At 57.6% G+C, this 12500-nt stretch overlaps 2 protein-coding genes across 3 annotated transcripts in view; one reads left to right on the forward strand and one right to left on the reverse strand.

The window, feature by feature from the left end:
* The first annotated feature begins 128 nt into the window (after positions 1–128).
* ARX (aristaless related homeobox) lies at positions 129–4319 on the forward strand. The gene is made up of 5 exons (XM_042810559.1): positions 129–324; positions 687–1410; positions 1998–2043; positions 3318–3652; positions 3917–4319. Exons 1-5 carry the CDS (start codon positions 129–131, stop codon positions 4155–4157), a joined length of 1542 nt encoding a protein of 513 aa, XP_042666493.1. The 3' UTR covers positions 4158–4319.
* A 2724-nt stretch (positions 4320–7043) lies between these two features.
* POLA1 (DNA polymerase alpha 1, catalytic subunit) overlaps positions 7044–12500 on the reverse strand; it is a 191650-nt gene continuing 186193 nt past the window's right edge. For both annotated transcript variants that reach the window (XM_042810612.1, XM_042810611.1), the window contains exon 37: positions 7044–8291. In XM_042810612.1, coding sequence (XP_042666546.1) covers positions 8119–8291 — 173 coding nt within the window. In that variant the 3' untranslated portion in view covers positions 7044–8118. The remainder of the gene's footprint in view (positions 8292–12500) is intronic.

A 12500-nucleotide genomic window follows, 5' to 3' on the forward strand; every position in this document is an offset into this window, starting at 1 on the left:
CGAGAGCCAATCAGGGGGCGGCTGCCCGCACGTGGAGCCGAGGGGACTCAAGAGCGCCGCGGCCGCAGCTCACTCCCCCCGTGACGGGCGTCCCGGCGGCACCGGGGGGCGTCCGCGCCGCCGCCGCCATGAGCGGCCCTTACCCCGAGGAGAGCTGCGCCGAGCGCCCCGACTGCAAGAGCAAATCGCCTACGCTGCTCTCCTCCTACTGCATCGACAGCATCCTGGGCCGCCGCAGCCCCTGCAAGGTGCGGCTGCTGGGCGCAGCTCCCAGCCTGCCCGCGGGGGCCGCCCGCTCAGAGCCCCCCGACGGCGCCGCGCAAGGTGAGCCCCGCGCCGGGCCGAGCGTCCTGACCCGGGTGGGAGCCGGGGGGAGAGGGGCTGCGGCGAGGCCGGGGGGGTGCCCGTAGGCTGTCTCGGTACCGCACGGATCCCTCGCATCCAAAATTCCCCCCCAAAAAACGGGAAAACGGGAATTTCTCGGGAGGGTTTATAAAACGCAGAGCGGACGAGCTCCAGGCCACGGGATAGCAGTAGCCCCGGGGCCGTTGCGGCCTCCGCACCTGGGGCAGCTCCGGACCGGGCGGGACTCTACGGACCATGCGAGGTGATTTCAGCCCCGCGCTCCCCGCGCTGACCGCGTCTCTCTCTTTCTCTCCCCCCCGCACCCTCTCTCCTCGCCGCAGGCTCCCCGAAGAGCAGCCCCCCCTTCGAGCCGGCCGAGCTGCACTTGCCCCCCAAGCTGCGTCGGCTGTACGGGCCGGGCGGCGGGCGGCTGCTGCCGTCGGGGCCGCGCGGGGAGCGGCCGGAAGGGCGGCCGGAGGGAGGCGCCGGGGCCGGGGCGGCGGCCGGGGCAGGGGCAGGTCCCGCGCCGTGGGACACGCTGAAGATCAGCCACGCGCCGCAGGTTAGCATCAGCCGCAGCAAGAGCTACCGCGAGAACGCGCCCTTCGCGCCGCCGCCGCCCGCCCGTGACGAACCGGGGAGCGGAGCCCCGCACGTCGAGGAGCGGCCCGGCCCCGCCGCGCCGGCCGCCGGGGAGGAGGAGGAGGACGAGGAGATGCTGGAGGAGGAGGAGGACGAGGAAGAAGAGGAGCTGGAGGAGGACGACGAGGAGGAGCTGCTGGGCGAGGACGGCGGGGGGCTGCTGGAGGAGGCCCGCCGGGGCGCAGGAACGGCGCCGGGGGCGGAGGGCGGGGGGCTGTCCCCCAAAGAGGAGCTGCTGCTGCCGCCCGAGGACGGCGAGGGCAAGGACGGCGAAGAGAGCGTGTGTCTGTCGGCCGGCAGCGACTCCGAGGAGGGGCTGCTCAAGAGGAAGCAGCGCCGCTACCGCACCACGTTCACCAGCTACCAGCTGGAGGAGCTGGAGAGGGCCTTCCAGAAAACGCACTACCCCGACGTCTTCACCAGGTACCGGCACCGCCGGGGCAGCGCGGGGCGGGGGGACCGAGGCGGGGAGGGAGAGCCCTCGGGGCTATTTTTACGCCGACGCAGGGCCCGGATCGGGTTCGCGCTCCCCGCGCGGGTCGGAGCGGGGCGGCCCCGCGGGGCTCGGATCAAAGCGCCGCCGGTAAAAATAGCGCCCGGCGCGGCCCCTCCCGGGGCCCCGGGGAAGGGAGGGGGGAACCGGGGGCCGCCCGGCTGCGGGGAAGGCAGGGGGGTACGGACGCGGCCCTGTCCCGCCGCGTCCGAAGGGGCATCGCGGATTTCTCGTTCGTTTTGTAGGAAGGGCGCGGAGGGTCCCGCGGGGGGGATCCACTGCCGGCATCGCCCCGGGTCCCGCGCCGCAGGCGGAGCTGAACGCTTCGGCGTCGCCCCGTTCGTTTGGGTTTCATTGCAATTTTACTTTACCCGTCCCGGCGAAATGCCGCGGGGCTGCGGAGCCGGGAGCGCTTCGCTGGCGGCGAAGTGGCTCCCGATACGCGCTAATTGCGGGCGGCGGGCGTAGGGCCGGGTGCGGGCTGCTCGGTGCCGGCTCTGACGCGCTGTCCCCGCAGGGAGGAGCTGGCCATGCGGCTCGACCTGACCGAAGCCCGAGTGCAGGTGAGTGAGAGGCGGCCGCGCTCGGCGGGACGGGGCCGGGCCGTCCTCGCGCCCCCGACGGAGCCCCTGCGGCCGAGCGGTGAGAAGGAGGGGCCGGCGTCGCCAGCAGGGCTCCGTAAAAGCGCACTTAGCGCTGAACAAACGCGGCCGTCGGGAGGCGGAGTGCCGGTTACTTCCCGCCGCCCGCCGAGGAGCCGCTTAACGCCGTCCGATCGCCCATTTTTGATAGCGACGAGCCGCGCGGCTTTAATGGCGGGCGCGATGCCATTAGAGGTGTTTGCGCCCCATTCCAGAGTGCATCGCCCGGCCCGCGCCTCACCGCCACGGCGACGACAAACACGGGGCGGCCGCTGCCAGCGGCGAACAGATGGCCCCGGCCGCGGCCGCGCGAATCACTCTACAGTTAAAATCGGGCGCTGATAACGCGCCATAAATTCCATATGGCTCATCGGCTACGCGACGGCCCCGCGCATTAGCGGCGCTGAGACGGGCCCCGCGCTGTGTTGACACATCGCTCCATCGTCACACAGCGCCGTGACGGCGGAGCCGCGCGTTCGGCCTGGGGGCACGCGGCGTGGGAAAGTTAAATAGCTCTGTCTGCGAAAGCCCCTCCGCCCGAGGGAGGGGCACGGGGAAGGGAATACGAATTAGCGGAGCCCCTCCGGCGGCGCTCGGCCTTCCTTCGGGCTCCCTGCCCGCGGGATGCCGCAGGGATCCCATCTGCAACGGGAGCGGTGCCGCCGTACCGAGGGAAGCGGCCGCGGGTGGGACGCGAAGGAGCGCCGGGAGCCTCGCCAGCTGCCGCAGCGGCACTTTCCTGCACTGTGCGAGAACCTCTCGTTCCTTTTTCCCGGCGGTGTTTTCTCCCCGCTGGGCTACAGCCCGGCTTGGCTCGGGGCTTTTACTTCTGGGGAAGGGGAGAAAAGAGGAAAGCGGCGGCAGAGTTCCGTATTGTCTCGTTTTGGAGAACGGTTCTGTTTCGTACCGTACAGAGCTGCGTGAAATACGGCCCCGAGGGCGGCCCGGGAGCTCCGCCCGCGCTGCGGGCGCTGCATAAATTCCGTTGCTGCGCTGTGCGGCCACAATTTCGTTCTCCCTTAAACCGGAGGAGAGAGCGCGGCTGCTGCTGCCCGCGAGTGCTTCCTTGCAGCGGAACGCGTTCAGCGCCAATTCGTTCCGTGGGGAAATAATACCGCCGCAGCCGCGGGGCTTAGAGCGGGACTCGGCCCGGGCCCGGCGCAGTGCTAACGCCACTGTCTCTCTTGGCTTTGCAGGTATGGTTCCAGAACCGTAGGGCTAAGTGGCGGAAGAGGGAAAAGGCTGGGGCTCAGACACACCCCCCAGGTTTGCCTTTCCCTGGTCCCCTGTCCGCACCTCACCCCCTCACTCCGTACCTTGATGCTAGTCCTTTCCCTCCTCACCACCCAGCTCTAGACTCCGCCTGGACCGCCGCCGCCGCCGCCGCCGCGGCCGCCGCCTTCCCGGGCCTGCCGCCTCCTCCGCCCGGCTCCGCCGCGCTGCCCCCCGCCGGGACCCCGCTCGGCCTCGGCACCTTCCTGGGCGCGGCCGTGTTCCGGCACCCCGCCTTCATCAGCCCCGCCTTCGGCAGGTACCGGCCCGGCCGCGGCGCCCCTCCGCGGGGCGGAGCGCGGAGCGCGGATCGCGGAGCGGGGTCGCGCCGCGGAGCCCCTCCGAGGGGCCGCTCCGCCGTTCGAATCGGGGGCGCCGCCGATTGGGCGCCACGCGGGTCACGTGCCGCCGGCCCGGCCGCCGATTGGCCGAGGGCCGCGCGCACCGCGGGGCCGACGGACGGCGCGGTGCGTCCGCGCCGTCGGCGCGGCGCTGACGGCGCTCTGTGCTTCCTTCCTTGCAGGCTCTTCTCCACCGTGGCCCCGCTGGGCAGCGCGCCCGGCGCTGCCGCTCTCCTGCGGCAACCGGCGCCGGCGGCGGCCGAGGGCGCGGTGGGCGCGGGGCTGGGGGAGCCGGGCAGCGCCGCCGCCGACCGGCGCGCCTCCAGCATCGCGGCGCTGCGCCTGAAGGCCAAGGAGCACGCGGCGCAGCTGACGCAGCTCAACGTGCTGCCCGGCGGCGGAGCGGGGAAGGAGGTGTGCTGAGCCGCCGGGCGGCCAGGGCGGCCAGGGCGAGCGGAGCCAGACCGAACGGGAGTGTGAATAGTAATCGTAATTAAGAACGAGAATCGCGGGGAGAGGAAAGGAGAGGAGAGGAGAGGAGGACCGGCGGCGGAGCCCCGATAACGTTGTCCCGGCGGCAGCGCCGTGCGCCGCGTTTCCCCCCTCCGTCCGTCTCCGGTGCTAACGCCGAACGAAGAGCGGCGCCGGAGCGCGGCGAACCAAAGGGAACGGCACTGCCGGGGCGCGGGGCCGCGACTCTGTACATAGCGTTGTTATAAAAAAACGGAAAGGAAACCGACGCACTGCAGAGCTTTGTATATTTGAGATGACGATGTTATAAAGGCGTTGCACTCGGAGTCGCGGTGTGCGCGTCTGTGGCTGCGCGGGGCCGCGGGGGCCCGGGAGGCGGCGGCGCGGGGCGCTCCGTGCGCGGCGGGCGTTGCGACGGCGGGCGGGGGGGCGGCGAGGGGCGACCGGGTGTATTGAACAGCGAAGAGGAAAAAAGAGGGAAAAAAAAGGACACACACACATACAAAAAAAAAAAAAAAAAAAAAAAAAAACAACCCAAAAATGAAACCGCACAGCGCCGGAGGCGGCCGCACGCCGCGTTCGGGCGTCTCCGAGCGCCTTTCCCCCCCTTCATTCATTCCTCTTTTGTATTTATGTATCCCTCCTTTTTCTTATTTGCTTTTGTATCGTTTACTTTGTAGTAATTGCTCTTTTCTTTTTTTAATTATTATTTACTTTTAACGATTTCCCTTTTGTCTTTCATTTTGTTTTGTTTTTACTTTGAATTTTCGCTGTCTATTTTACTTTTCTTTCCTTCGGTGATATGCTCGAAAGCGGCCGCGGCCGTCGCAACCCGGGGCGGCTCCGCTGGGTTCTCCCGGCTCCCGTGCGAGCCCCGGGCAAAGCCCCGCACGCGGGCACACACGCGCACTGCAAACCCCGGCGCTACTGGGGGTCTCAAAAGCCACCACGAGCGCAATAATACCGATAACGATAATACCAATAAAATGTAATGGGGAAAGTCATGTTCGTTCCGTGGGCGTTTTTGGCGGCGCAGACCGAAACAACATCGTTTTGTTGTTGTTTGTTTTTTTGCTGTTGTCGTTGTTGTTGGTGGTGGTTTATTTTTTTTGCCATGCGGAAAAGCGGTTCGTCACGGAGCCGGCACGCAGTAAGAAACGCCATTCACCGCTCGGACTCCTCGAGCCGAAGCTCCGCTCACGGCAGAATCGCGCTTCTGCAGGCGGCAATTTTGCTAATCCGGGGGTTATTACGGCGGGCCCTCATTAGGATCGCGGCGCTGCCAAGCAATCCCATCACCGCCTGAAAAGAAGTTTACCCCGCGCCGTAGAGGCGGCGGCCGTATTTACCCCGCGCGGTCATTGGCGCACAGCTGCGGCGGCGTACGGAGCCCCGCGCAGCGCTGCGCTCCTCCGAAGTGCGGAGCGCTGAATGGAGCGGCTCCCCTCGCCCCGCCGCGGCCCCGGCGCTTTCTGCTCTCATCCAATTAGCGCGGTGTATTAAGCGGTTTATCATCTCATAGTCAGCTATTGAGAGAAACAAGGCGAACACTTTGCAATAGAGCCTGCTCTCCTTTGACACCCTCAGGTACTTACATATTCCACTGTGCTATGAATAATAGAGGAAGAATAGAGCGCTAATTCCCTCATCAAAGAGCGCCTTGTCTGCTGCTTTGCTCAACAACACCATTCCGATCAAAAGAAAAGCAATAAAGCTTAGCATAACAAAACGAAACCTACTTATTAGCTTAGTGGTTAAATTAATGCAGAGCCGTCGCTATTCAACGCCGAGGTTTGAAAACAGCCTCCAACCACCCCATAATGCTGCCGTCGGGATGGAGGAATTTTAATCTGAGCTGCGAGGCCGCCGCAGATGAGTTAATCTATTAAAGAGCGATGAGGAGGGCTCGCGGGGCCGCGCCATTCAGCGCAGCGAGCGGACGGCTCTGGCCCGGGACGCGGCGACTCTGCACCCCCCCTTCCCCCTCCCGCACCCCCCAGCGGCCCCCGCCCGGCCCGAGCGGACGCGGAGCCCCGGGGCCCGCCGGCGGTGCGCTGCCCCGGCGCCGCTCGAGGAACCCCGAAACACCCCGACGTGGGGAAAGGGCCCTTCCCCTCCCGACCCCCTGGCCGCTGCTTCTCTCGGCAGCGTTCCCCGGGCTCTCGTAAACATCCCTAAACTCCCAAATTAACAGGCTCTTCAGCCGTAATTATCCCGGTAGACACAAGTGCCGCGGGGTCACGGCTGCTTTTCCGAGCCGTTCTGCCCAGTTACCGTCATGGATATCTGCACGATCCTAATTGGGTCGAGCGCTACGAAACTACGAAAACCCAAGTCCGAGTGAAATTACGGCAGCGGTCCGGCAGGGAGCTGCAGCATCCCGGCGTCGCTTTGGGCCGCACGTTCCCGAGAAACCTCCCCGGGAGTCTCTCCGACAGCCCGGGCGTCACCTCGAGGGGCTGCGGCTGCCGGGCACGGCACCAGCATGCAAACGGATCGGCCGGGCGCCGTTTCTGGGAGGAGTCCGAAGGGTTTGGCACCAGAGCCGCTCCGGGAATTCGGGCACGCTCACGCCGCCGTCCCCCCCTCAGGTCCGCAGCACCACCCGGCGAGCTCGCAGCTCTCGCTCAGGGCTGAACGAAAGCCGTGCAGCCGCCGCACAGCCACGCACGGCCCTTCCGTGCCCAACGCTGACGCTCCGTGAGGCACACGGAAGGCTGCAAGCGGGCCCTTCCATCGGCCCCGGGCCGCAGCGATGCGGCCCCCGTGGGGAGCTGCCGGCAGTCAGGCAGACCGAGCCCAACGCTTTCACTAGAAAATTTTATTTTTTTTCCCATCAAGTGCTAAGAAGACTTTGCATTGTATACCGTCGATGATTTAAAAGAACGCTTTAATGACCTCACATTAATACATCGCATGGCAAACGTAACGGCAAACAAGAGTACAACGATATTTGGTGTACAAAAGCTCTTCCCAAATTTACTCTTTGTTCTTGTCGTGTGTTTATCGCTTTACTAAAAGTAAATGGAAAATACAATTTGTTCATAAAACCTTTAAAATCCCTGATACAGTAACTATTACAGAACAGCGACGACGATGCTCCTTCCTCCGCCATTAGCGCTTACAGTGCCATCCAAATACACATTGCCCAATCGACAGCTTGCGTTCAGACGCGGAAAGAAGTGACGTACATTTATTTTCTGCCTATGTACAGAACGTGTTTCACTCACGTATGTGTCTATACGTCCACATAAAACATTTCTAATCTGGCAAAACACCGTGCTTAGAGACGCCCCGTGAAGATACCAGAGACAAATTGGTCCTCTGTTCTTTGCGCCTCCAGGCTTCAATCGGTCTCTACCTCGTTTTGAAAGGAAAGCATCCCTACCTCGCTCCGAAGGACATTTAAAGGCATTTAGGTTTAGCATTGTTTTTAATTGGTATGTTTATGATCAGGAAGGAGATAAACTGTGAAAAGGCAAAACATTAGTGCTCCTACTGAGACCTCCACTAACCTCTCTTCCTGAGAGCACCTCTACTAAATACCCTGGAGCAAAGTCTAGGATCACTTACATTCCAGCAACTCTCACTGGGAATTATCCAATTAAAGCAGCAATTCCCCCACCCCCTTTTCCCTCATAGGTCTGAACACACAACAAAATACATTGTGAAAATCAACTGCTCCATGTTTTAATAACTCTGGCTTTTCGGTGGAGAAAAGAATCGGAGATAAAAACACCTCGAGTGTACCGCGTCCACGTGGACCATGCATCCCATTTTCATCTTTCATTCTTCCTCCACCAAACCAAAGATTATTAAAACTCTATTGTGCTTCCTGACACAGAGCACTGCTCAGGAGATCCTTATTTTTAAGCAAGTAGTTGGCCCCTCTGCTCCTTCCACGTTCCGTCCATCACTGTCTTTCACTGCTGGACTCTCCTACGGATCTTCCCATGCTGACAGAGAAGAGTTTGCCGAGGTTCACTTCCGAGTAGCCGCTCAGGGACAGGCATTTGTCTACTGTGCTCTTCAGTTTCCTGTAGGCCTCGATCACTTCCCTCCTGAGGGGCTTCCTCCTTACAAACTCTGACAGGACAAAGATAAAACAAGAGAGGAAGGTTAAATAAAGTGCTTTTGCATTCAATAATATTGTACATTGTGGTATTTTAATACAAAGAGAAAAGAGGACAAAGTTGTAGCTAGCATCCAAAGTCACCATTCACGGCAAGCTCTTCTGCTGCCTTCCCTACTATGAGGGCTAATGGAACTAACTGGCTGTGAAGAACCAGGTTCCTTAGCATGGAGAAAACTTCACAGAGTCCTTCAGGGTCTGACATGGGGTGAAATTCTGCCTACAGCCAAGCTTGGCTTCAGGTCAATCCAGGAAACCATGACTCCCACATTCATGCTACTGCTGGCATGGCATCGCCTGAGGTGAGCCCAACACTGATGCTACGGTCCCCAAACACACCCCACACACAGTGGGTTCCCAAACACACCCCTGTGTGTGCAGGACGGGAGCTGTGGGGCTCAGCACTATGGGGATACCCGGCCAGGAAAATTCCACACTGTGCTGCAAGCTAAAAAATGAAATGAAAACGCTCAGTATCTCAATGGGGATACATTGGGTTTACCTGACATACAAATGGAGATGTTAATTCCTACAACATATGATCAATAATACCTGGTGAAGAAATGTCTGAAGCACAAGACATTAATTGTGTGTGTGTGTGTGTGTGTACAAGCTCACGTGCACACACCTTAGCAGCACAACTACGAGTAGTTCTGGCTATATGTTATGCTGTCAGGCAACAAAGAGACCTCCACTCCCTTTCCCAGAGCTTTTACTGAGCAGCACAGGTTCAGATGGCAAACCAAACTTGACAGTAGTGAGGTTGGTTTGAGGGAAGGTGTGGGGCTGGGAGGAGGGACACGCTGACTGGTCTGCCCACGTGAGGGAGGTAACAAAGCACTTCTGCGCCCAACGGTGACAGAAGACTAAGCTGGGCCCGGGCGGGCAGGCCAGCAGATGGCATGTCCAAGGAGATGGGATCATGGGATAACTAATGGGGCAGCCTGTGCAGCCTGTGGCCGCCTCCAGCCCCAGCACAGGCAGGTGTTTTGCAGAGCCTCAAAGAGGCTGTGAGAGCTCAGCAATGAGCTACCAGGGGCAACACAACCAGCAGCGTTCTACTGAGGAATGAGCGCCTGCTTTGGTGCCCATGTTGCTCACCATGTTCCTCAGCTGCTCTGCACGATGCTATGAAATCTCTAAAAATTCAATTAAAATTTCAATTAGAGGTGGCAGTTGGAGTAACTGAATATGCTGATTGCCAGCACTTTGGTGCGCAGCTTCCATGCACGCTTGTGAGGAAGGTGTGCTGCGTGCTGCCGTGTTCAGCTTTAGGTATTTGTATTTACAACTTTGGGCAATCGGAAGTGAGCTGAAAACACCACATTCTTGCCATTACTCAAATGGCAATGGAATTATGCTTATTAGTGGAACTAAATTTCCCTTATACTGCACCACAAATACAATAAAAACTCTGATTACAAGAACCTGCTCAGTAACAGAGTGAAGTCACTACGGCATAAACACCTTTAATGATCCTGAAATTATTTCAATGTAGGGTTTAATTAAACAAACCGTGAAAATTGCAGTAACCAGATCCATAAAAACACCAAACCCACGTTGCCACCAATTCAGCACCAGCTAGTTCACGTGTTTCCAAAATCAATAATGTGCTCAGCGGGTTCATTTGCCACTGTGCATACACCAGCAGAAACCATGGTGTTTGTACCAACCAACTGCAGAGAATACCCTCGTTGTAGCTCAGGAGTTGCGGCTGCCCCATCCCTGGAGGTGCTCAAGGCCAGGTTGGATGGGGCCCTGGGCAGCCTGAGGAGTTGGGGGGCAGCCGGGTTGGAGCCGGGTGGGCTTGAGGTCCCTTCCAACCTGAGTCCTTTTGACTCTATGAAATCACAGTTAAAGACAGTTTGAAGTGTCCTGGAGCTCAGGAGGGACCAAGGTGAGTGCTGTCAATACACAGAAGCAGCTGGCATGTACAGCCAGAGCAGGAAGGCCACCGATGGTGAGAACAAGGCATGTGACAGGGCAGTGCGGAGAGCACAGGACAACACACACAGCCCCCACACAGGCCATGCTCAGCCCCAACCTCTACGCCAGCAAGATTTCCATCTTCCCCCCATCAATCTGAACTGTAATTACGCACGATAACCAGCCTGCTTCAAACACTCCTTAGACTTCAGCACCGGCGAGCTGAGGAGGGTGGCTGAGAAGAAGGGAGGCACACGAGGGGCCTGGCTGAAGTGGCGAGGCCAGCTTTAAGTTTCAATTATAAGACAATGGCAGCCGGATCTCGGCGGCGGGAGGCAGGCGGCAGCGTCCCCGCAGCACGGCCGCACGGTGCATTTGAATGACACGAGTGCCTCTGATGACTGGGGAGAGGAGATTTAAAGAACTGCGGTAATACAGAGCAGGGGAAGATGAGAGAGGACACAGCTCCTGATGTGTTTACCTCCTTTGCTGATGGGATATTGACTTTTCCCACCAGGTTGGTTAGAAAGGGGACTATTTACGCTGCCACACAGCAGAGTAAGAATGACAACCAGCATCACCGTGCTCCTCTTAGTAAAAGACAACTGTGACCGCCGTATATCATGCAGCCAGTCGATACCTTCGAGTCACCATTCCATCCAACTTAGAGATGCAGATAAAAGCTCCTACTTTCTTCCTAAATGAGAATTTAATCAATAACGTACCTAAGGCCTTCTGAAAACTAAGCTGCACAAACTGACTGAAATTGCTTTTCGGTAGTCTGTCACGTTCTGAGAATAGTTGCCTGTCTATTATCTCCCTATCATTGTTTTAATAATTTCCAAGTTCAGCAGCAAGCCATCTTTTATGACAGCCAATACCACATATACAGATTATATTTACACACAATACGGAGCATACACAAGGCACTGCCGACACAAACACAGGCATGAAAAATGAATTTATCTGAATTGGCTTTTGTTTGTTTGTTTAAAGATGTGCTTCTGACTACATGTAATAGAAGGCAGGCACTACATTCCTTACGGTCAGCAATAAATTACCAACCACGTAGAGGTCACATCACCAAACGGGCAGCTGACATCACCCAGCACCACTGCCGCTCTGCTCCTTGTACAAAGCACAACTTCTGCCTACCCCTGCCAAATTCAGCGCTGTATCCAAGCTCCTGCTTGCCTAAAATGGTGGGGTTTTTTTTTTTTTTTTTTTTTAATCATTCAAAAAAAAAAAACCAAAAAACAAAAAACCAAAACTTTTTTAGATAGGTGCCTGAAATCCATTCAACCCACAGTGACGCTGGAAGCAAGGATGGGAATATCTGGAGGTTGCTTCTAGCTGGCCACCTGTTTTGCGCACACTGCCATTTCTCTTTGCTCCCGTTAAGGTGGCTCAGAGCACCCTGACAGACAAGATGAAGAACTTTTGTTCTCAGATTCACTAAGATGCAGCTCAGTGAAAGTCTCCTCTTTTTTCTCCTGCTGATTGGGCAACCATACTGTGTCACACCATTAAACCCTCTCCCTCCTGATTATGCTGTTGATAGCCTGCTCCTCAGAGCAGAAGTAAAAATATATTCACGCTCCTCTGTATTTATGTGCGTGCATTTGCACCGAGTGCATGAGAAACAACGTAGGTGTCTATGAGCACAGTGCCAAAAAGGTTGGCTGATCTGAGAAGGAACAAAAAAAAAACCCACTGCACAGTATCATTTCTGTGCAGCATCATCTCCCTCTAGCACTTCTAGCTAAAGAGTTAAAGAACACACAGAATTAGCTGCTGAAATTTTTTACATCGCCTACTGGTTATTGTATTTTAATTACAGCGAGCTCAGACACACAGGCAGCAGTCTCTGTTCCAAATATCTGTGTTTCATTTATTTCTGCACAAAGGTAGCAAACAACAGTCAGTCATAATTGGTTCTGTCAGATGTTTTACAGTCAGTCATAATTGTCTCTGTCTAGAGGTGTGTCAATTTACTGCAAGTTAAATAAATATTCTGTCTATTATGATATCGGGTTATGTAAGCCATTTTTTTAATTGCACGGGTTCCCCTTTTACACTATTCAGCACCCCTATTTATACTGTTAACCTTAACTTTGCCATTTGCGGAATGTCAATGAAAAAAGTCAACAGTAATTTAGTGAACAGACGTATGAGCCTCTAGCATACTTGCTGTTTTATTTCTGATTAAATACAATTAAATTAGGCTATAAAGCAAT

This window comes from Centrocercus urophasianus, unplaced genomic scaffold, assembly GCF_019232065.1.
Source record: "Centrocercus urophasianus isolate 14NV4802_14NV808 unplaced genomic scaffold, USGS_Curo_1.0 seq_12, whole genome shotgun sequence".
Lineage (NCBI taxonomy): Eukaryota > Metazoa > Chordata > Aves > Galliformes > Phasianidae > Centrocercus > Centrocercus urophasianus.

Excerpts from the sequence above, each read along its gene's own strand:
- ARX (XM_042810559.1), top strand. The coding sequence starts at position 129 with ATGAGCGGCCCTTACCCCGAGGAGAGCTGCGCCGAGCGCCCCGACTGC. Across the intron at positions 1,411-1,997 it reads TACCCCGACGTCTTCACCAG|GGAGGAGCTGGCCATGCGGC; the intron begins GTACCGGCACCG and ends CTGTCCCCGCAG. Across the intron at positions 2,044-3,317 it reads TGACCGAAGCCCGAGTGCAG|GTATGGTTCCAGAACCGTAG; the intron begins GTGAGTGAGAGG and ends TTGGCTTTGCAG.